Source organism: Dermacentor albipictus, chromosome 5 (assembly GCF_038994185.2).
Source record: "Dermacentor albipictus isolate Rhodes 1998 colony chromosome 5, USDA_Dalb.pri_finalv2, whole genome shotgun sequence".
NCBI lineage: Eukaryota > Metazoa > Arthropoda > Arachnida > Ixodida > Ixodidae > Dermacentor > Dermacentor albipictus.
In genome coordinates this window covers 134536070-134559536 of record NC_091825.1, presented here as the reverse complement: position 1 = coordinate 134559536, position 23467 = coordinate 134536070, and the positions used below count along the sequence as shown (strand labels likewise).

The following is a 23467-nucleotide window of genomic DNA, read 5'->3' as shown; positions in this document are numbered from 1 at the left end:
AAGATAACGTGCTTACGCTAGAATTGTTCGGTTCCACCAGTCCTGATGTTCGACATATTATTATCGAAGGTGGTTGGCCAACGGGAAAGAGCGCTTACGAACGAAAAGCCTTGTGAATCCGGCCCCATGCAGTTGTTTTCGTCGTGATACATTGTGTATGCTTCGCCGCATCACGCAGCTGTATTGCGGCGAAGCCGTTGTATCGCACGAATAAGATTCTTGTCGGAACTTTACCTCGCAAAGCTGTACCGAGTGGTTGGTGGTTGCGCCCAGTAAACATCACTGGTGTTGCGTCGTCAACATCCGCCCTAGCCTTCTGTCTAACGAGAGTAACGGCACAGTGTGAAACTGTAATTGAAATTTTTCTCTTTGTGTAGAAAGCGCGGCACGAGCCCAGACAGTGGGGGAAAAAAATCAGAAAAAAAAATCGACAGTAGCAAAAAATAAAAAAATAAACGCCACGTAATTGCACTTGTTCGCGTAAGAAGGAAATCAGAAGTGAAACAGTCGACTCTTGTTCATTTTGGCACTTCTTCAGTGTCAAATTTAAGAGGCGAAGCCCGTTGTGTACGTGTGACGCTGCTGGCGACGCAGCTTGCAAGTGAGTTATAACGTGACGAGTTTACTTTGAACTACAGCTGCAGTACGTCCGCTCACGCAATAACATTACCAGTCTCAGCTCATTTAAACAATTTTCTTTCAGAGAGTATGTGGACACCTTTCTACACAGTCTATCGTCTGTTTTCTTTTTTTTTTTCAATTATATGATGTATAAAACGGCAATCTACGATTACCTATGCTATAGACGAGAGTGCGTACAGAATGCCTCGGAGTCAAGTACAGATAAAGAAACCCAAAACCTATAAGCGAACAAACGTTGTCTTTGAGATATTCATAGAGACGCCGCAGACCGTCGGGCTCGATCTCTTGTAACGGCCGCGTCCTCCACGAAGGTGCACGGAACTAAGGAGATGCGGCGCAGACGCGAGCGAGGATAAGCCAGCGCGCGCCACTGGCTGTGTGGCACCGAGCGCGTGGAAATACGCAGCCGCGGACGCGACCCGTTAGCGGCCTGCTCGACGGAGAAGCTTCGATCGAAGCGGGAGCCAAAGCAGGGCGCTACGGGAAAATGCTACAGCGCGGCTTATCGTGGTGCGAGGCCTCGTGGCGACGCACGACGGTTGTCTCTGGAAAAAAAAAAACCCTGCGTCTCTCTGGACGGGGCGAGATCGCGACAAGCGTCGCGCACTGCTTGTTAAAAAGTCTCGAGATTGCGTGCTAAGTTCGTCTTGCGCAAGACTACGGCGTCGAGCTGAAGCGATAAAAAAAAAATGCAAAAGCCCGGCATCTCAAAAGTCGTAAATTTATATACCGATTGTGCGAGCATTTCGTTTCTTTCTTCGACTCTTGCGTGCAGCTAAAAGTAGCTCGGCGACAAAAGCCAGTGCGCAGCGGAAAGTAAACTAAAGGCGGAATGACATTGGCTGCGAAGACAGCAGCCAACAAGGCACGACAAAATTCAGGCGAGGATCTGTGCTTGTACGCAATGCCTGGAATAATGCAGGCACAGAGACGGCGTGGGACGGCATCGCCTTGCACTCTGTCCAATCGAGAAAGGGAACACAATCCTCAGGACGGTTTTCTGCTCGTGGAAAAAGCGCGTTCAGAGAAAAATCGAACGGCTATCCTATAGTCTAGCACCTGTGAGAATACGGGATAGATGGCTCTTGAACTGCATCCTTAGCTTCGGTAGAAAAAAGAAAGAAAGAAAGAAAGAATGGCGGAGACCGGTCGCCGGCTCACAATATCATCTTGGCGCCTTAAAGCCGAAGACGCATAGCTATGCGAGGGTCGAATCAGCTGAGCAAAAGCAAGAATGAGAGAAGGACGGAGACGACAATGCTGACGAGCTTACTGTACAATGGCCCCAGACGCGAGCGCGGGCGAAAGCGTCAGTGGCGAAAGCTAGGGTAGCGCCAAAAGTAGTTTCTCTGACCGCCTCCTCTGGCGCCGGCGTTAATATCTCGCTCCCTTGTGTCGGCGTGGAACAGAACAAACACCGCGCAAACGACACGGCCTTCCCAAAAACGCGCGAGCCTCCTGCTTGCGTATGTGAGCAACAACAAAAGGCGGGGTGGCAACGGCGGCGGCGAGAAGAGGCGCCGCTGCGCCGCCTGGCGTTCGCCCCCGGAACAAAAAAATGGGAGCGCGTTTTCCGAGAAGCCAAAAGAGGGCGGCGTCTCGCGGTGGCCGCCGTGCTGCGCGGTGGAGACGTCGTGTGCATTGTGTGCGATACGACCGCATAGACGTGCTCCTTCGCAGAGACGCCGTTCGTGAACAATGCCAAAGAAAAAGAGACTCGGAAAGGGGAGAAAGAAAGCGGAAATTACGTTCGCCAGTAGCGGGAGCGAAGCGAATGAGGACGCCAAACGGGGCTCAGCTAAATCGCTGCTCACCTCCGTTCGCATTGGCAAAACCGTCGAGCGCTCGCCTAACACACTCAGGCGCAAATTGTCTCTTATTTTTGGCTGCCCTGGAGATGGGCACCGACCCGCTCTACTACAGCACCGTCTTTCTTTTTCATCAAGCCCGTCGGCCCCGCGACGAGCCGAGACGCGGAATGAAAGACACTGCTGCCCAGAACAGTTTCTGCGAACCCACAACGATAAGGCTCATTCTGTGAGTGTACAGACCGGAAAGTGTATAAAGCTGGCGATTATAAAGAGAGCACCGACGGAGGTGCACCGGCAGGATCTCGCGAGCCTTGCCGATTGCTCCGCTAAGATGGCCGTGGTGCGGCGGGCTAAGATTCCTGCAGTCTTTCGTTGAACACGTGTATCCAATATATCGTTACAAAACAGCGCGTACATTACGCTACAGAATGTTGCGTATATGCGAACAGTGCGCTGTTTGCGATAAGCTTGTACGGGTAGGTAGGACTTCGCACTCTTATAATAGCATTTACAAGTAAACTTACTTATCTACGTGCGCCTACACCTATTTCAAAGCATTCTGTGCAGAGAATATTAGTTGCACTGCGTTTAGAATATATTCTATTTGTGCTTCGAGGGCGCTTTAGTGCGTCCGTAATGCTGTGCACGTCGAGGTTTTAAACGCCGGTTCATTTAGCGCGCGCTATAAAAATATCGTTCGGCCACAAATGTAGGAGACAGAACTTAGCATGCAAAGTCGGGCGCACTTCCAGGACACGCGAAAGCTGGGTAAAACACAGGGTTGTCAACTGAAAGCAGCTGGTGCGCTCGTCAGTTGCCACGCTCATCTGTGGACTCCTACAGCATTTAGAAGGGGGTCGCGACATTATGTGCTTTGACAAGCGCTTTCGTGCTCGCATGTTTCAATTTGTGCATGTGCATATGTGTGTGGGTTGTGACTGAGTATCGTTCTGATGTTTTTTTTTTCCCGTTTCAATAGCAAAAATGGAACGCGCCCTTGTGCTGCACTGTTTACGGCCTCGAAGCTGAAAATACGGCCAGGCACTATAATTCAATAAACGTGTATACTAAATATCTCTACTGGCTGCTTAAGCGTGGCAGCTGTGACTATACATAAAGTGCCACCTTAAGTCGACCTATCTGCAAAAGCAGCGCGACGTTAAATCGACGCAAAATATCAGAAAGTGACTCACACGGTTCTGAATTTCGCGCGTTGGTTGTGACGCGCGACGTCATAGGCGTCATTCGATCTTCTGTGGTTTTTTTGCTTCATGTGACTTTCCTTGCACATTTTCGTACTGTTTTAACAAATTGCAGCTTTTTAGACTAGCTGTGTGGCATTTGTTTGTTTGCAAACACACACAAGAAAACGAGCTCCATATGACGTCGTGCTGTCCCTACCCAGCCGCGTGCATTCAAGTTTCGTATTCGAGAAGTACAACCGTTAATGAGAGTGACCGCGGTCAGTTTCTGCCTGAAAAAAAAAAATGCTGCCTGCAAAAAACGCGCACGGTATATGAATATTGAAAGCGATGCGCGTCCGACGGGGCCTAACGAGGAACCGTTAAGGAAAGCTCGAGTAAAGGAATTTCTATTAACCATTTCTCAGCCGCGTTTGGCTTACACGATCCATGTTTTTTTTCTTCTTCCACTAACAACTGCCATCTGCAAGATAACCTACATGCCACGAGACAGCAGCTTCGGTGACGAATTCTCGGCGAAGAAAATTACGATTTTGATTTCCACAAGAATCGTACACGCCTTCACTTCTGTTCGATCCCATACCATGGTTTTCTAGTTTACGTAAGTAAACTTTTTTTATAGAAATACACCCGTTTGCGCGTATGATTACACAGGCTGGTTCTTGTTCTTTCTTTCTTTCTTTCTTTCTTTCTTTCTTTCTTTCTTCCTTTCTTTCTTTCTTTCTTTCTTTCTTTCTTTCTTTCTTTCTTTCTTTCTTTCTTTCTTTCTTTCTTTCTTTCTTTCTTTCTTTCTTTCTTTCTTTCTTTCTTTCTTTGATCTAAAGGTATGTAAACGTCATTTACACGTAAGTCCCACATAACACTTCTGCTCTTCTGACAATTAAGGGCTTGGTTTTAGCTCGTAGCTGACGCGATCAGGCCCCTTGTTTTCTTTTCTTTTTTTGCGTCGCTGTAGACGACCGAGTATAACGTATCGGGCACTGACAGTATCACGTGTAGTCCACGGAGAAATAAGTAAAAGGAAGAGGTGTTCTACGCGCTATCATGTACCAGGAAAAGTCTCTTGAATAAAAGTTACCCCGAAGCGACGTTTCTTCTGTCTCGTCCCGATTAAAGTTTGTTTAACCACATGCGTAAAAATTTTGCAGTGGTGAATACTATACAGGTGGCTTTAATGGATGGATGAATGGACGGGCGTTTGGACAGTCTTTCTGTTTGTTTGGGCCATTTCTTTTCAATGTGAACAAGGCTCTCGCGTGGGAGCCGAAACATAAGTAAATTTTACATTGAATTGCGCAGTGTTCTTTAATTACCTTTCTTCTGCCCAAGACCAAGGCAGTTAATTAAGAGTAGACGAATTAGTTTCCATTAGTCAGCAGCCTCTAAGAGACAAAGTACATGACGTAACACCTACGGTCGTGACGTAAGACATACACTAATGGTCTGTGACGTAACAAAAACCATTAGATGCCGTGCGCCCAATGTAGTTTGTTTGACCTCATGCACGAAAGTTATGCGGCGGTGCACGCTCTACAGGTGCGATGAGCACGCGCGTGTTTTTGCGGTTGGTTACGTTAACGGCGTTTTAAACGCTTTATTGAGCAACAATTATTCGTTTTTTTTATATTTCTCACAATTTGACTCGCTAGCAAGATGAAACATTGAATTCTAAGGGTAAGCGTAATGGAAAGATTACTTCACACCAACCGTTCTCATAGGAATAAAAGTTAAATTTGTGGGCAAATAGATATCGATAACTTTGTGATTGTCGTTTCTGGACAACGCTCAAGGCTTTAATTTCTTCCCTAATGCTGCTTTATGCTCGCACCTGCAAGTCAAGTAAGCTGCCAGCACCTTACTGAAAGCACTGAGCGTTGGCTGTGCAAAGGTCACAGACAGTTGTCCAAATCATGTTGCTAACATGGCTCGATAGCTGTCTATGTAAGAGTTGGCTAGACATGATTCTATAAGATAAATACCGCCTATAATACTGGATACTGGTTATTCACCGGATAAATTACCGGCTAAATTAGCGAGTGTGAGAACTTCCGCTCAATGGAAGAGTTCCTTAAAACTGATTGCATGTTACGCACGTCCTACATTTATGTTCAGTGCTTACGGTGCCAGTGCTCGCCTGTCTCGACAGACTTGTGACGCCGTACAAAATGACATCGTAAAACTGAGAGTGCTTCCAGCGCACTTCGAAACGCAAGCACCAATTTGTACCGACATATTCCTTGGCTGTAAATGTCAGCGAATTTCCGGGTAAACAATGCTAGAGCGAGAATCATGGAACCTGTGAGACTCTGTGTGGTACGTGTGATCCTTACGATTCACCTGACCATAGCCAGGGCAGAGCTTTCACTTGGACGTTCAGGCAATACATTTGCCTACGCTGGCGCATCAGGCTGTCGGCAAAGCTATCAGGAAGGAGCTCAGTAATACGCTTTGAACGGTAGACACTAAGATGGGGTTCGGGGATCGATAGGGACGCAATTTCTAGAGAAAAAGAAAATGGACGGTTTCTCGCGAAATAAACGTTGCCATAGGTTCTCCCGGTGGTGGCACATACTGTTTTTACACCACACAATGGACGAAGCACGTCTTTCACGTCGAAATACGTGACAATTCGCGCAGGTCTTGTGGAAACAAACTAGAAGAAATGTCGCAGAAATGCTGAATCACCATGCCACATAGTCGCGTGCCCGACACAACCTGTTCTGAATCTGACGCACAAATGCCTAAAAAAAAACCCATACAAACAAAAACGTAAGAATGAGATGAACAAGTGTTTCATATACTGCATGGCATAACAGTAAGCCACGATTCCGCGTGACAACGGGAGAAACAAGGGCAAGAGAGCGGACGACACAAGATGTGCGTGTTTGTGTATTTCATACTGTTAACCTGCTCATAACACAAAACATAACCAACTACTCCAAGGCAACGTCTCGCTGAGGCCTCAACGTTTTAAAAGCTTTTCCAAGGCTCCGCTGTATGGACAACGACGACTGTTTCTTCACAGTCGGCGGCTTACGGTGCTTGTGCCGTAGATGTGAATCTGTGCGTGCCCGTGTGTTTCGTCATTCATATGTGCGCCCAAGAAGTGTGGCGGCGTGTTCGTGATGTCATTCAGGTGCGCGCTGAGTGGCGTCATTATGGTGGCGTCACTCAGGTGTGCAGTGTGCCTGACTGCGGGTTAGTTATGTGGTTCGAATGTGCGGCGTGAGTTTAACTTTGCATTGGTGATGTCATTCAGGTGTGAGCTCGGTCAGTGTGACCCTTGCCGATGCCCAGGCCTGCACAGCTGCTTGTCGTATCACCTCGTTCTAACTCTTATATTAAAGCATAGTCCACTGCCAAAGGAAGTTGGGTTGGCGACATTGTAGTTCTGCTAAATGTTGATGACTGAAGCAAATAATAAGGGCTGCAAACCATTGCAAACCGCGTGATAAATTTTTTTAGACTTCAATTTTGGAACGGTTAGTGTAACTTGAATACGAAAACAAATCCTCAAGTTACTTTAATTTCTTATATTCCCCTCTGAGGGTATTACATAAGGGCCTTAGATTTAGGAAACCTTGATGAGTATCAATATGCATAGTTAAGGGCATTTAGTTCGCACAGTGGTGATACTTGCCAGTCTAACTGTTCAATATAACCATCGATCAACATGTAGTGACTAGTTTCGTGAGTCACTACGGAAGAGATTATTGTTGCTTCCAGCACAAGAAATGACGTTCACTCGACGTTGCAAGGCAACGTGACATGTTTGGATGCTGGAAGCGATGCGCTCTACGTCCGCCAATCGGAGTCCGGAACCTTTGAAAACAGTCAAACGGTGATTGGAATACAAGGGGGCAGCAGTGACCGAACCCGGGTGCAACGGTGACGGCAACGGCGAGTGAAGAATCGCGTGCGGTGGCCGCGCGTTTTACTCACGCAAAGCTGGACGACCCAGCGCGTTCTCCAGTGGCGTCCGACGGGAAACAGGCGGATACGGCGCACCTGCATCTGCCGAGGAGATCGGCCAGTGTCAGCGACAGAAGAGACGACGGCACTGCGCGTGCATTCAAGCGCGAAACCTCACCGCGGTGCAATGGTCGCAGTTGGATGGAGTTCCGGGTGACCTTTCGCTTTAAAGAATCAGGTGCGAAAAAAGTTTGACACGCGGTTCTGGAGGATAACGAAAAAGCCGTTGCTTATGGCGTATGCCATGACGTACCATAAAACGAAAAAAAAAGTTTGCGAGAATTGCTCTTTCTGAGTAGCCCAGGTTTAGAAACGACACATGGTGCGACAACATTAGGGAGGGCCCGACGCCTTGGAACATGTCTAGTTGACTATCAGGAGCAATATAGCCGATCGTAGCCAACGGCTGCGATATTAGCGGCCGCCGTATTCAACGCAGGCTATCCTAAGTTAGTCACTGAACGAGAGCCGCGGTTATGGGATGAAATTATCTGGATAATGATCTCGAGTGCAACTTTCCACTGCAGCTGCCTTAGCACATGGGCACCGCTATATATATGTGGGCCGGTAAAATGCGTCACTCGACACGGTGCAGACTGCTTTGCGAAGCGTTTACTAGACAGGTTGAAATTGGCCTTATCTCCGAAAAAACCAAATAGCTTTAGCTTGCGGCGCGTACTAAGCTCAGATGAGTCTCATTCGTGCGACGTCCGTGACACGGGAAATAGTCAAACGTCCATACTACAAATCTTATTAATGCACCGCGGGTCGCTCGAACGTGATATATCTCGCCAGTGGGGCACATAACAAGAAGGAAAAGTGTCCCGGCACGCAAAGACAAAACATACCCGCTGGTAGGTGGGACTCAAGTGCTCGAAGGCAATAAGGGCTCAGTTGGTTCGTTCTATAGCTTTCTAGCATAACGTAACGGCGAAGGTGCAAATATTCATCCAACGAGACTCATGCACCACGCTGCTGTCGTATGCTAACTCACGCAGACGGTTTTCTATGAGGATAAAAGACTTGGCCTTCGTACCACTAAAGGCCAGCTAGGTCGAACTTGCTTCGAGAGCAAGCTCGTGGAGCCGTGTCATCGTATACTGCCCATACTGCAATTGCACATGCCTTATAGAAGGGCTGCTGCAGTTTTTCGAAATGACCAGCGCTGGATGCCTGTCCGTGATGCAGCGCTGACCATTCCTGCTCGTCTGTGGCTACAGTGTTGATGATGTGTTACGTCCGCCTCCATCAATTTCTCTCTCCACTTTACCCTGTCCCTCGGTGTAGTGTGGTCGATCGACGTCACACTTGGTTAGCTTCCCTTTACTTCTCTTTTCCATTTGTTCAGGAATTGTGGCCGGAACTGAAGAACAGTCTAAACAGGCCTGTTTCTTTAAACAAGGGAACGCAAGATTAGCACATGCCGATTTCTCGCGCTCTGCGGAAGATGAGCTGATGATGTTTCCTGCGAATCGTGGCCTCAGGAATCACACTTTCTGTGCCCTGAGCCAACCCTTAGCCAAGCTTGAAGCAATTAGGTGATGTGGCATGGCGCGCAAGTGATGAACCACATCATCATGGACAATGGCTTAGATAAACGATATTGGTCGTATGCTTTAGTGCGGTCAACGATCATTGTCAGCGAGTGGCAGACGTCCCGTAATTGGCGTTAGTGTTTAATTGGATGCCTGAACTTAAAGCTGAGAAGGGAGAAAGTAAAGTTCTTGGTTTTTATCACGGTTCCCAGTGAGAGACAGACTTTTAAAGACGTGGCGCACCTAATGTTCCTTGTATAAACAAAGGCGTCATAATTGACGGGGCACTTGAAGATAGCTTTAATTTTACTCGCCCCTATTATAAGAAAAACTTCTGCAGTAGAATCGCAAGTTTCAGTTATCAAAGTTATTTTTTCTTATAATATAGGCAGTTTTAAGGGCTTGCAAACAAGCGAGAACAAATTTTGTGTCTTTTTGGTGGAAATGCGGAGTGGCCTCACTCTATATTTGTGAATTTTAAGTACCGAAGTAAATACACCAGGGGTGGCCTGTTACAAAAGAGCTCATCATATTATTTGAGAGCGGCAGCTAAACAATGGAGTTTTATATCTTAAAGCCATCGGCTGCCTTTCTTTCTTCTTTTTTTGCGTCTGATTGTCCACCAAGCTTAAAAAGACCGGTCTAGTTGGTAACTCCAGCATTTTAATAAGTTTTTGAGAACTCTCCACTTCGGTAAGCTCCAGCAAGCTATCGCACGCAGTGGACGGTTACTGCTTGAGAGAGTGACAGGCCGCGAGCAGCAAGCAGACATTTAAAGTACGCCCACGTGGCTCACCAGTAAGCATTAGCTTAGTTCTGAGAATGGCAGCGCATTGTTTGCCACCAATGCATGAAAAGTGTCGAAAGCTATTCCAGCTTAATGTAACAATGCGCCGTGGCTTGGCTGTACGGCTTGTGCTCCCGCGGCTTGTGCTCCCGGAAGGGCGTGGTTGAAAGACAGGGCGGGGCGAAGTAGGAAAATAACATCGGTCACTCGGCCGCACCTCTATGTCTACAAGTGCGTTCATTACGTCAAATGTCGCACTGCACACGGCTAATCACAACCTGTCTGGCGTAGTGGACTGTGGCCGATTGTACTGTCGTACAAGTGCAGACCCCAAGACGCGCAGTTAGCAAATGTTAAAGTTCACCTCGCTACTCCTGTTCGCCTTGGTGTACGTTACGGCACCCGGACCGCCGTTAGCGGAACGAAATTCGACGTCATTTTTTTTCCCTATGTGACGTGCCACGCCAACAAGATTTAAGCGCAGTACTGCTTTACACTGATCGAAGTTTTGGCAGAATCGCATTATAACAACGAAATTGTCTTCTATAGCTCGGAGTGGAAGGAATATTTGCGAGTGCTTGCGTTTGGACTTTCACCCGCATCTACGTGAGTGCTTATAAACAGGAGGCACTATAATAACACTGATGAAACTGCATACAAGCGCGTTTTGACACAATTATATGTACCGTCTAGCAGCACGCGGACTCAAACATTCTCGTAGCACACGGTAGATGAAGCGACGAAGCAAGAAACAAAGTATGCGAGAGGGCGGAAAACGCGATACAAGAGAAAACTGACTTTGTTTTTGTGACTCTTGTTTCGCCCTAACCAGCTTCGCGCTGCCGATTCCGAACGTTGATTTCTGGCTAACCCGTCTAAACAGTGCGATCGTGCGATCAGTCGAATGGCCATGGCGCCACGAGTTTGTCAGTTCATTCGGAACGACTGCGAGAAAAATTTTTCGTGATGCATCTGGGCTTACTCAGTGCGCGAACTGCGAAGATGACGCATTGTTACGTTTGACGTGTGACTTTAACGCAAAGTGATTGTATACGCACGGAGTGATTAGGCCGACGTGACCTGCTGATTAAAAAAAAAGAGTGACCGACACATGGTCAAGATGAGACCCTTATCTGAGACCTTCAATACCATTCACAAATTCGTTTGATCTTAGAGTTATACACAGTCGTAATCACCAATACTATATATAGGCTACTAAAACTGCTTAAACGTATCTATTGAGGTTACTTGCGGCAATGCGATGTGATAATGTTACGCTTTCTTTCTCTCGCTGAGCTGGAGACGAAGGGTTATAAGCGAGTAGGTGTATGAACAAAAAGTGACTTAAGCATTTTTCCAGCCTGTGTTTCTGTGTTGCTAGCGTGAGTTTAAGTGAAAAGAGATGTTTTATGTTATGCTTGCGTGTTAAGAATTGTACGACTGGTGCAACAGATGAAATGCAGTCATAAAGTGCACGGAAAAGGTCCGGTGTGCGCTTTCATATCCGCAGACACTGCATCAGATAAATAATTACTGAAGAAGTATGGATACTGATGCTTACGCGTATGTACGGTAAAAAAAAAGACAGAAAAAAAGAACAAGAGAGATCAGAAGAAGGCCCCTCAGATAGTGCCCAGAAAAGAGGCAGCTATTGTCGCCACATCAAATGTGAAAGCAATCTCTCTGGCTTTGGTCCATCGAATACGCATTGTTTTCGTTTGCCGCGCAGCGGGAATGTGTGAAGTCGGTGCGAATTCCGAGCGCCGCCATAGTCCAGACCGAAACTCTAGTGAGACCAGCTTCACTGTAAATCTTCGATGACGTGGTAGCGCAACGGTTTTGTCTTCGCGCCCGATGCAGTCGGAATGATCAGCGATAAGCTTTCGGCATGGTGTAGCAGCACAGGAATCTTCGCAGGCGGCAAAGAGCGCAACTGGCTGATGGGCAAAGTGCCGCCGTCTTGTTTCGCGTAGCCATTCACAACACCTCCTCCTATTGGGACGAACAGCGGACGAGATGGGCGATATCCTTGCTTTCACTCCGAAGCGACGTCGATGTGGTACTGAAAAGTGAGGTATACGAGACACGTAAGTCGCGGGGCAGCACTAGCACACGCTGTGAGCCGCATGTTCAACGCGTGGTTTTGCTATCGGGACGTGGTCGGCCACCAGAGGTGTTGTTTCGCAGTCATTGGGACGGTCTACGTCCGGATCGCAGTTCGAGCGGAACTGAAGGGTCGAAACCGACATAAACAGGAAAGCATGCGGGTTTATACGTGTTCGACGGGGCTCAGTTCTATAGTTGGGTAGCAAGGAAAGAAAAAAAAAAACGTGCACAGGCAGAATATAGGAGCAGGCATGACTGGAGCCGTGGAATGTTAGAGTGTCTTGCACGATAGCAATAACCGTATGTTCGCCCGATGAAAGGCCTACTATTCGCCCAAGAAAAATATGCGTTTCTGTGAAGGAAGAGGCGGATCGTGCTGGGACCCGTCGTCGGGGATGGGACGAGTCTGCAGAGCAGCAGCTGCGACCAGCGGGGCACAGGCGGACTGGGGCACTGAGTGGGCTCTGACCTGGTACTTCTTCTTGGAGCACCTCCGGCCACAGCAGGACTGGAGCAGCGACTTGTCCTCCGAGCCCACGGACGGCACTGGCGACAGCGGCGGTGTCGAAGATGGACGGTTCGGTTGCCCGTTGTAGGGCACCTCGAGCTCCACGAACTCCCGGTCCTGCCGGTGTTCAGCGCATGCAAAAGCGCCAGCGTCATTGTACTTTACACACAGACAGTCGCAGAAGTGCTCGCAGCTTAACAACTGGACACAGACACGCAAGCGAGAAAACCGGCCAGAGAGCACAAGACGTCAGCTGGCGGTGTGACTCTAGTCGTTACAGCTGACAGACGTTGGTATGCAATTATGTCATTGTCGTGAAGGATATGGCTGCAGAAAATTGGGGTTAAGAAAGCGAAACCAAAGGGGTCAATAATTAGTGAAAGACCCGATACACAGAGAGCGAAACATTGTTGCCAAGAGCGCAGTTTTATGCGAAACACAAGAAACCGCGAGTAGAGCGTTTGTATAAAGAACGATAAATGCAATTTTCCGAAATACAGGAGAAATACAAGACTAGAACGCCAAGTTACGATATCCTATTTAATATGTATGGGAAGGTAATGAACTTGGAATGGTAATGCAATGCCTAGAACACTACCATAGACTAACAGAGTCCACACGGCTGCGCACAATAGGTAAACAGTGGACCCGCAACTAAAAACAGAGCCGGACTTGTTTATCCAACCTGCGCTGACGTGCCGCGCGCTGCAAATTAGAAGACGTCGCGTGGTCAGGGGCAACCGTACAACAGCGATGGTTCCGCGCGAACACAGGCACGCGCTCGGGCGTGTACGTTATAGCGCACCAATCTCTCAATTTCCTTAATGTGTGCCCGGTGGTACCACAGCCATAACATTTGGTTTTATTTACGCGAGGGTAGCACCTGGATGCTAAAAAAAAAAACATCAGCCAGAAACCTGAGCGGACTGTGGCGTTCTCAGACCTTGCCTACTCGGTAGCGCAATCAGTCACCACTGATATTTCGTACTCGTACACTTATTGTGAGAAAGGCAAATCACAGCACCACACACGAATCCAGGTGCACTCACGCGGAATTAAAAAGGTTGCCCGCTCTCTTTTAAAACTTAAGAAGTCCATTCATAAAAACTGGCTGATGGGAAACGCTTATTGAACAGTTTGTTCCAGCTGAACAGGTGGGTTAGTAACGTTGGCGCTACTAGCGGCGATATTCCGCAAGATTGTAGTAGGTATAGCTGTCTTCCGCGAATGCACTTTAATGAGCGCGCTCTAGAACAATCTTGAAGTATTGCAATAGATGAACCCGTACATTGTGAGAGTGATTTTGTCAGTTATGCGTCAACCGTTCCCCATTTACTGTTCTCTTTGGCACTGGTAAATCTTGTGGATAGTGCTTGCTTCGTTGTGAATTTGCTTGTAAGCGGTCAAATTGCGCTCAACATTCGGTGCTGTGTATTTACGACTGCAGAATACGCCGTAATTCAAGATGCTCTGTTAGGGCAGTGCCATCTCTCGGCTAAAGAAGACGCTACGCTGCTCAAGAATTTATGCGGAGTGTCAATGAAGCGCAGTGAGCACTTTTGCCAAGGGGCTGCGCTGTCATGGACAGGTAATGTGTCATGGCAGCACCGGTATATTCCATTTAAATTGATGTATCAAATGTGCAGAATGCCTAAACAACAAATATCTTCTATCAGCTAACTAACAACAAAATACCGAGAGAGAGAGAGAGAGAGAGAACGCTGCTCCACGCGTTCCCTCCGAAACCGGTTCCATTGGCTGGGTATTTTTGGCAGATATACATTAAAAACCCACATTTGAGGCGGCCTTCCAGTTTTGTTTAATTTTTGAGAGAAGCTGTACAGGAGCTAACAACGGTTCTTATCTTGTGTACTATTCGGCCACAGACGGATACTCGGCCATTTAGTATAACAAATACTGGAATCGAACACGACTTGAATAACAAACACTGTTCGATTTGTATTCGAAATTTTGGAAATTGGTACACCCCTTCGATAACAGACGTTAAAGCAATGCAGCGCCGTGCTCTCCAAGGAGCGTTAAAAAAACCGGCTGCACTGAAGAGCGTTTTCAGAAGCCAAGATCCTTGGACCATGGCCATGCGCACGTCACTGGCGCAGAAAGCAACGCGGGCGTTGCCACAGTTTTTGAAATCGACAGGTCTCTACGACCGTTTGTAGACTCGGTGCGAACGTTCAAGTGTGCATGAAACCTAGTGCACCTTGCCGGCACCCTTTCTCTCCTTAATCCCCTCTTCCCCACTGCAGGGTAGCAAGACGGACGCGCGTCTGGGTAACCTCCCTGCATTTCCTTGCATTTCCTTGCATCTCCCTCTCCCCCCTCTCCCTCCCCCCCTCTCTCTCTTAACGTAATGCGATGGGAATGAGCGAAAGTGTGCGTACCGTGGTCTTTTCTAGACACCGCAGCAGGTGGTGATGCTGCAGCTCGAAGATGTCCTCGGGGCTGTCGTCCAGATCCTGGCCGCTCTCCTGGGCCGCCAGGCGGGCTTCCACCGCTTTCTTTTTGCTCACGAACGCCGCGCCGCTGGTCGCCTTGGCTATGCGGATTCGCGCCATCCGGGCTTTCTGCGATGTGCAAAACAGCGCAAGTTCGCCACCTCGCAACGAGGCCTCGCACTGGCGCGTAAACGTGTGCCCTAATGATACGAGCTAGCTAGAGCCTCGAGTGACTGCTGGAGATGGCGATAGTGATCCCGCCACCTTAAGTTGCCCGAGCACGCTTTTCAAACTAAAGTGACCATCTCAGGAACCCTGGTCCTTTCTGGAGTCAAAGAACGTGCAGTTGAAGAAAGCCTTTAGCGAGTTAAGACTAGCGAGAGGGGCTTAAGGAACTTAGCCATGCGAACAAGGGCTTCTTCTAAAATTGTCAGTACATTGCAGAGTGGTGTGCACGCAAGAACACGATCGCGGAATGCATTAGCTAGACGTACGACACATATCTGTCAATTTTAGGTTGTAAAACGTTAATTCGAAAATTATAAGGCAAGTTATCAGACAGGCTCAAGATATTAGGAAGATTCGCCCACAATGGCTACTCCTCAGCGCTGGCTGCTGCGTGACTGATGAGTGCGTACAGCGCGACTTGAGCGAGACAGTAGATTTGCAAAGAGCCCGTCAGGTGTCTAACATTTCGCTCTATTGTATATACTGAGATCGGGCGATACGGAAACAGGTACGTGTGGTAGCGGTCGCGGCGATGTTGCGAGAAACAGATATAGCCTCGTAGTCTCTACCCGAAAATTGTTTGCCCGAACGCCTCTCAGTTGCACAGACACCTTCTCAATTTCGCATGTCAGCGCCGTGCTTGCCACATCAGCATTCTTCTCAGCGCTCGAAAAATCTAACAGAGAAGCAAGGTTCGGAACTTTGCTTTCGTTTAAAAAACTCTTAATAAATTAATTTTATCTGTGACACATCTCTCTGTGCTTCGCTCCTAGTTGACGCTCAAGTCTCGGCCGTAGGCCTGAGAAAGAAGCTGTTGGCCTGTCACTGCGACGTGGTCATCACGCATAGGAAAGCATTTTGAAAGCAGGAGACAAGACGGTGGCGTACCTTCTGGGCTTTCCTCTTGTCAGCCCTCTGGCTTTGGTGGTATATGCGGGAGAAGTTAGACACGATGACTGGTACAGGAAGTGCAATGACAAGTACTCCGCTTAGGGAGCACACGCCTCCGACGATCTTGCCCGTAATCGTGTCGGGTACCATATCCCCGTACCTGCATGGTAAAAGTGTCCACCTTGAAGTTGCACAGAGGTGGGGACATAGGCAGGAAGAGCTCAATTCTCAGAGTGACCTATAGTTGCGCTGTAACCTTCTTTCCGGCTCACAATCATTCTAAACTAATTGAATAGCGCACACACGCACGCACGCACTGAAAATCAAATTGAGTTTAAACACTTTTACTCGTAAATTCACTGTTCCCCCAAAAGTCCTGAAAGGTTTGAACGTATGTAGCCTCAGTTTAGTGGAGCACGACGTCCCCCTCATAGCTGAGGGCACCCTTGACGTCTAAGCACCTAAATTGCAATATTTTTTCTTTAATCGTGAAAGAAAAGGAAAAGAATCGGAAGCATTAACACATTGCGATATTGATTTCTACCAGCTTGGGGTCATTAATATGCACCTGAATATCATTCTTCAAACTTGCTCCGCTACCAAAATGTGATCTCAGTCACCGGGAACAGAACCCGCGGGACCCTTGCTAAACAGCAGAACGTCATAGCAAGCTAAGCCAACGTGGCGGGAGGTGATTGTCGTGCAGCATGCGTGTAACGGTAAGCTATTCGAGTACCGGGCGTCGAGTCATCATGCCAGGTCGTCGTTTTTTTCTTCGCCTCTGTGTCTTACTTTTGCGCAACCCGAATCCGTTCCGTGCTGCTGGGCTACTGTGGGCGTTACGCGACCGCTGGCGCCAGCTACGACACACCCGCGGTAGCAGCGCTTGCACAGCACTGAAAGAAGTCGAGCGGGAAATGTGCTCGCTTGCCACTCAGCTCGCGCCCTTTGCTCCACCTCGTTTGACGAACAGAAACGAAAATAATGTACGGAAGTCGGAACCACCGCTCTCGCTAACCGAGCCACGTGCGCGCAATAAAGTAAAAACGAAAAGCAAGACAGCATAAAAAATAAAGAACCGCGACGAGTACTGTTGGCACTGATCAAGAATAGCAGCGAAGCCTGGACGCAGTAGCATGGCGAGTTCTCTCGCAGACAGGAGGTGGAAGGGAGCCGAGCAGCGCGCTGTCCGCGGTGACTTCGCCGCAAGGCAGCGGAGGCGAGCGGGAGAGTATATGGTGCGGCGCGGGCTCTCTTGAAGTGGCCCTCGCATACAGTCGCCGGCAGGAGCGCCCTTCTTTGCCCGCGCGCGAGGGCGACGGGGCCACGGACCGTGCGGCGGGCCCAACCCCCTCCGGCATCGAGCGTTCAAAAAGATCGATCCGCCGCCAGAGGCCCGACGACGAGAGAAGCCCGTCGCTGGAAAGCGAGCAGCCTGCCCCGGCCGCCGGCCACCCCCCCTCCCCTCGCCCGCCCCCCACCTCACCAAGGTCGCGCCAGCTTGAGCCGCAACTGCGCGTCCAATTGCGGCTACGCACGCTCGAGCCCTACAACGACGCGGCGGCTGCGGCGCGGGTACTGCAGGTATCGAGCGGCCCATTCCAGGACCGTGGCTGCTGCTGGCCAGGCGTAGTTCTTACCCCCCTCTTCTTTTTCGGCGATACGTGGTACAGCAGGGGCGTACCGCGTAGTTAGTGCTACTGAAGTTCGGTCATAACACAGCGGCGCTCAGAAGTCGGCGGGCTGGCGAGCGAAGGATGTATTCGATTCGACGGCGCCGTAAAAAGGTGTATATACGCATCAGACGCTGCGGGCATGCGCAAAAGCTCCAAAGGTGGCTTCGCGGAAACTAGGAGGACGCTATTGCGCGCCAGGTACATCAGCGTGTTGGCTGTGAGAGAGTTCCAGCTCGGGATCGGAAAGGTTTTGCTAGGGGGTCAGGTCGAGAGGTTGGAAGCACGGGCTTCCGGTTACGCCATCTCGCTACTCTATGGGCGAGAGCGCCGGAAGCGATGAGAATTACTCGGAAAAGAAATGTTCATAAACGAAGGGAAAAAAAAGAAAAATAAACAAACACAATTATTCTCTGAAACCAGCTCAATTGAAGAGCTAGATCAGATAGCCAAAGAAATGAGAGAGAGAGAGAGAGAGAGAGAGAGAGAGAGAGAGATAATTTAATTGAAAGAAGGCAGAGAGGTCGGCCTGAGCTAAGGTGCTCTAGCCTGCTACTCTGCACAGGGGGAGGGGTAACGGGGACATAAAGATGCGATGAGGGATGATGATGACATAGCAAGAGGGATACTCAAAGGTGAAAGCAAGTTCAACACTCTGATAATAAACATTCCCAAATGTCATCCATGATGCCACAATCAGGTTTCGCCTCAAGTCTGTAGTCACCAACAAAGAACTGAAACTACAGCAGCTGAAGATACGAGCCAACACAGGACAACCCTCTTTCTGGCTGCATGCGTCCGCAGAGTGGAAGACAGGAACGGTCGAAAAAAAGAAAGGATGCCGTATGGCAGGTGACGCTCGAGATGGGCCGAAATCACGTCGAAGATGTTAATGTTATAGAGAAAACGTACTACACATCCGTGCCAAACCTGTGCACTTTTTGCCCCGAGAACGTACCGTAATTCAAGAAGAACCGAGTGAGGCACACTGTGTGGAGCGTGCCAGCGCTTCCGTCTTTCGTCGATGCCTTTATTTATGCACGAAACGTGTGACGCGTCACCGGTCTCGCTTCCTCTCTCCCACCACGTCCTGCTTTCTGTCTTCTCTACTGAAATAGGATTCGAGCACTGGCGTCTCTCTCTCCTCGTCGTCTGCCCACGAACATTTGTCTTCAGCTAGTTTAGCTGTCGCAAGGCAGCCATGGACTCAACGGGGGACGCGTGGAAAAGAAAGAAGGAAGAAGATCGTTAATCTATATTACGCTTCCAGCACGGAAATTTGCGGCCTAATGTGAACGCAATGATACGTTGTCCAAACAAGAAAGAATGAATAAAAGTGGACAATTCGTGCTTTTTTTTCTCTCTCTCTCTCATGAAAGCGTCGCAGTTCGGGCCAAATATAGGCTTTAAAAAGAAAGAAAGAAAGAAAGAAAGAAAGAAAGAAAGAAAGAAAGAAAGAAGTTGACTTCTCTTCGCGCGCTGGCAGAACGGTAACAGTGGAACGAGTCGCGCAAAACAAAGTAAGCAAGCTGGACTGCGCTGACTAACAAATGAAGTTTATTGGAGAATAAGGCATATAGGCGCCGTCAGTCTCGCGTGAATAGAGTGATACAAACGAATAAAAAACATCACAAAAGGCATAAATGATCAACCGCACAACTTTTTACCGCACGACGATCTGTGCATGTCACCCAAATTTTCTGTAAAGATAAGACATAAGAAGAAAGATAGGGAGCCGAAAGTCTGGTTTGCTATAATTTACATTGGAAAAAGCTCAAAGCGATAAAAAAGAAACAAAAAGAAAAGAAGAAGAACAAGAAGGACAAACGATCAGAACATTGGACGTACACCGGTAAGTGCACAAGATGACACAGGCGGGAACTCGGATCGGAACCTTTCTGGAACTCCAGTAGCATGTAATTTGCTTTTTGTGCCAGTGGTGCATGTAGACATGGTTGTAGGATCGTCGCCGCTGTAAACGGCTTTAAGGTGCAGATTGTTCTTTATCTATCAAGATCACTACAGAACTAATTCTGCAACTTGCACATCGACACTGATGTGTGGTGACTCTCCGATATCTCTTTAATGTCGTTATGCTTTCTTGTTAAAAAAGCTCATTGCGTCCTTGAAGCACTCAACTAATGGCCACACCCTACTGTGCTGTGCTGGCTTTGATTATCAATTTTCACATGGTCTTGCACAGAGCGCATAGTATTTCAACCTTGTTATTGAGAGTGTACCGTCGGCGGAGCCCTCTGCTCCAGGAAAACTAAAAATCGCAGTTCAGGAGGCGGGAACTGCGGCATCTGCGAAATCCATAAGGCCTCACACTTCTCCGAGAAGCGTTATTGAAGTCGCAATAGAAGGAATATTGACGCTAGCACTTGTCGACATCGGCGCTGCACTTTCAGCGATATAGATGCCCGTATTAACCGTAAAATAGGAAAAGTGAGGACGACGCTTTCTGGACTGCCAACGCGCAGCACGTCGAGCCATCCCGCGACTGCACGACTCGTGTCGTCATTCAGGAGGTCCTGTACGTCATCGAATTCATCGTGCTGCCATCGTGTTCTCATGACGTCACGACGGCGTCTGTCGCTGCCGCTATACGACGCGAATATATAAGCCCCCTCTACAAGAAGAGTTTCTAGATTCTTGAGATACCCCTGAAAAATTTTGATCCAAGAGATACTGTCAATGTAGCACACCTTACTCTCCTTTTCTACAAATGCTGCCAACATTTTCAGACGCAGGGTAAAGATTAGTGACAATGAAAATTAATTACAAGCAGACTTATCACACATCTTAGATGTCTGTTCCTGTTTTACTACTGAACACGTTAACACGCAGGTTGTCCTTTCAGGCCATATGTATTCTACCTTCTTCGAGCTTGAGAGCTCGTCAAAAACAGCCTCTGGCGAGGAAAAAAAGAATTCACGTACTCAAACTTACGCAACACGCACAATCGCGCGCGCTCTTGAGAAAAAAAAAAAGAGGATTGAAACAGAAAATATCGACGCTTCAATGACTACACGAGCGCCTGGAAATTTAATGCATTTTTCATGTCAAGTACTACATTTTCGCATTCCATCAACGAGGCAGTTGAATGGCTTAGTTCTGCGAGTCAAGTTAATTTCTGTGTCCGCACTGTAAAATAACCTACACCCTTGAAAGTGAATAAGGGTATAAATGAATCAGCATCTCACACCCTTGCCCCCAAAAGGGTGCAAAGGTGTGGATTATGGATCGATTTGGTACCGGGTGTAAATTATTAGTTTGAGCCCGGTCGCACACCATATGTACCGATAGTGGGAAAATATACAAAAAATTTGCGAAAGTATTAATCAACTCTCATTTCTACTCCGAAAGAGCACAAGAGCGCGTGCGAGGCATTGTTTGCAAAAAATAAATAATAGAATGAACGCAATGCAAGATGACTCAGGAGGAGGAGGCAAAGAGGAGGAAAGACAGGGAGGTTAGCCAGTGTAAGTACCGGCTGGCTACCCTGTGCTGGGGAAAGGGGTAAAGGGAATAAAAGGAGAAAGAAGAAGAAGAGGGAAAAAATGGAAACCAGAAAATTCACACAGTAACGCGATACTACGCGCTACAACATTCAAATGCGGTCGCACAATTTCTTAAACTTCCTTAAAAACTTCAGCAAAGCCCCTAAGGCCTTGAGTGCCGAAGCCCGTCTGGACCAGTGTTCCAGAGCTTTTTCCTCTGTAAAGGGGCGATTGTCCAGTTTTTCAAGCGCGGTCACGAGCACTTTTCTTGGCACTTTGTAACGGTGACAGTCACAAAGGAGGTTGTCAATCGTCTCCTCGCAGCCGCAGGTGTCACAAGTAGGGAGGTCGGCTATTCCAATGCGGAATGAATAGGAGTTTGTGAATGTCACGCCGAGCCGCAGGCGGCACAGAAGTGTTGCTTCCGCTCGTGGGAACCCTGGTGGTAGGCGGAGTTGCAGACGTGGATCCAATCTGTGAAGACGTGCGTTCGTGGATTCACTGGTGTTCCACAGATTCTGAGTAAGCTCGTGGGCAAGGGAGCGAAGACTTGTGGCTGCATCTGTTCTTGACAGCGGTATGGGTATAATCTGGGCACCATCATGGGCCGACCGGGCAGCGTCATCCGCACTGTCATTTGCCGAAATTCCGCAGTGACCCGGTATCCACTGGTAGATGATGTTGCGTCCCTTGTTGATTGCGTTATGGTGGAGTAGTCGGATGTCTGCGACTAGTTGCACATTTGGTGCATGGTTGAAAGGGGACACCAGATACTGGAGAGCTGCCTTAAGATGACTCAGGTGTAGCGTAACCGACACAGGAAACAACAGCGATACAGACACGGCGCTTTGTGTCTATTACGGGCGCGTTGTACCCAAGGCCTCCAGTGTGACGTACCAAACCCAACATGCAACCCTAGTGAACGCAATGCAGTAAGCAAAGCTCAACTAAGATTGCTATGTCCAGTGTTATTCAACAACAGCAGGAGCAATAATAATAAGCTGTTGATTATAGTGACCAGGAACAGCTACGGAGCCTCCGTACTGGTGCACTTGGAAAGTGCAGAGACAAAATGTACAGAGAAGACAAATGTGGTAGACTAAACAGTGTGAGATAGAGAAACAAATAGGGAAACAGAATATATGGAGGCGAGCGTAAAAGGGAGTTCATGATATGATATGAACATCTACGTATATGCGAAACACGGGAAGTTTCAGAGTTCAGGAAATGAACTCTGAAATATGTCAATACAGGCAGAATACTTATTACATGTTCTATTTTTTTTTTAGTCGAGCCATAGGGCAGTCTTTAACGCAACAAGGCAGCGCAGAAAACGCGGAGTGCTGCCTGGCATAATTTTGCTGCACGGAAAATCGCACATGATGAAGAAGCTTTGGGCAGTGCATAATGCCATGGGCTGCCTTATGATCCACATCAGATTCGATTTAGTCGTGCCTAATGCTCCGAAAAATACGCTCGCAGACAATGAGAGACGGCGTTGGGTCCCGTGCGGGGGAATAATTTAAGCCACCTGGTTGGGTTCCTCTAACGGTATTCGAAGTACGTAACCTAGTGGAGGGTCTTCAAACCTCAAGAGGCTATAACGAGACAGGAGTGCCATTGTGGATATCATAAAATTTTGTCACAATGTCCGATTCCACCGCATCCGCGCTTTGAGGCCGTGTGGACCATTCTGACCTATCAACATTGGGGAAATTCGACTATATAGCTGAATATCAGTGCCCGGTCAGAAACGAAGCTGCAGTCGAACTCGCATTTTGGATCTCAGTATCGTATTGCTGGACACAATAGAGCTTTTGTATCATGAATGCTACGAGTTTGGCATGCGAGTTGCTGTCGCGGCTAATACCTGCCTTTTTGCAGAATAAAGGTATGAAAAACGTCAGTTGTAATGTAATTTAGTAAGGAAAGCGCCCCTTAAGAAATTATCAGTCACAGTAGATGCCACTCACTCACTCACTCACTCACTCACTCACTCACTCACTCACTCACTCACTCACTCACTCACTCACTCACTCACTCACTCACTCACTCACTCACTCACTCACTCACTCGCTCACTCGCTCACTCGCTCACTCACTCACTCACTCACTCACTCACTCACTCACTCACTCACTCACTCACTCACTCAC

The 23467-nt window shown here is 48.2% G+C and overlaps 1 protein-coding gene across 3 annotated transcripts in view; it reads right to left on the bottom strand.

Moving 5' to 3' along the window:
• Shal (Potassium voltage-gated channel protein Shal) overlaps nt 1-23467 on the bottom strand; it is a 227743-nt gene that overhangs the window by 4571 nt on the left and 199705 nt on the right. For 2 of the 3 annotated variants that reach the window (XM_065455567.2, XM_065455568.2), the window contains exons 2-4: nt 16136-16298; nt 14966-15148; nt 12525-12680 (exon numbers count right to left, since the gene is read on the bottom strand). In XM_065455567.2, coding sequence (XP_065311639.1) covers nt 12525-12680; nt 14966-15148; nt 16136-16298 — 502 coding nt within the window. Of the gene's footprint in view, nt 1-11718; nt 12012-12524; nt 12681-14965; nt 15149-16135; nt 16299-23467 lie in introns of those variants that run through there. The other variant, XM_070538952.1, reaches the window with a different exon arrangement.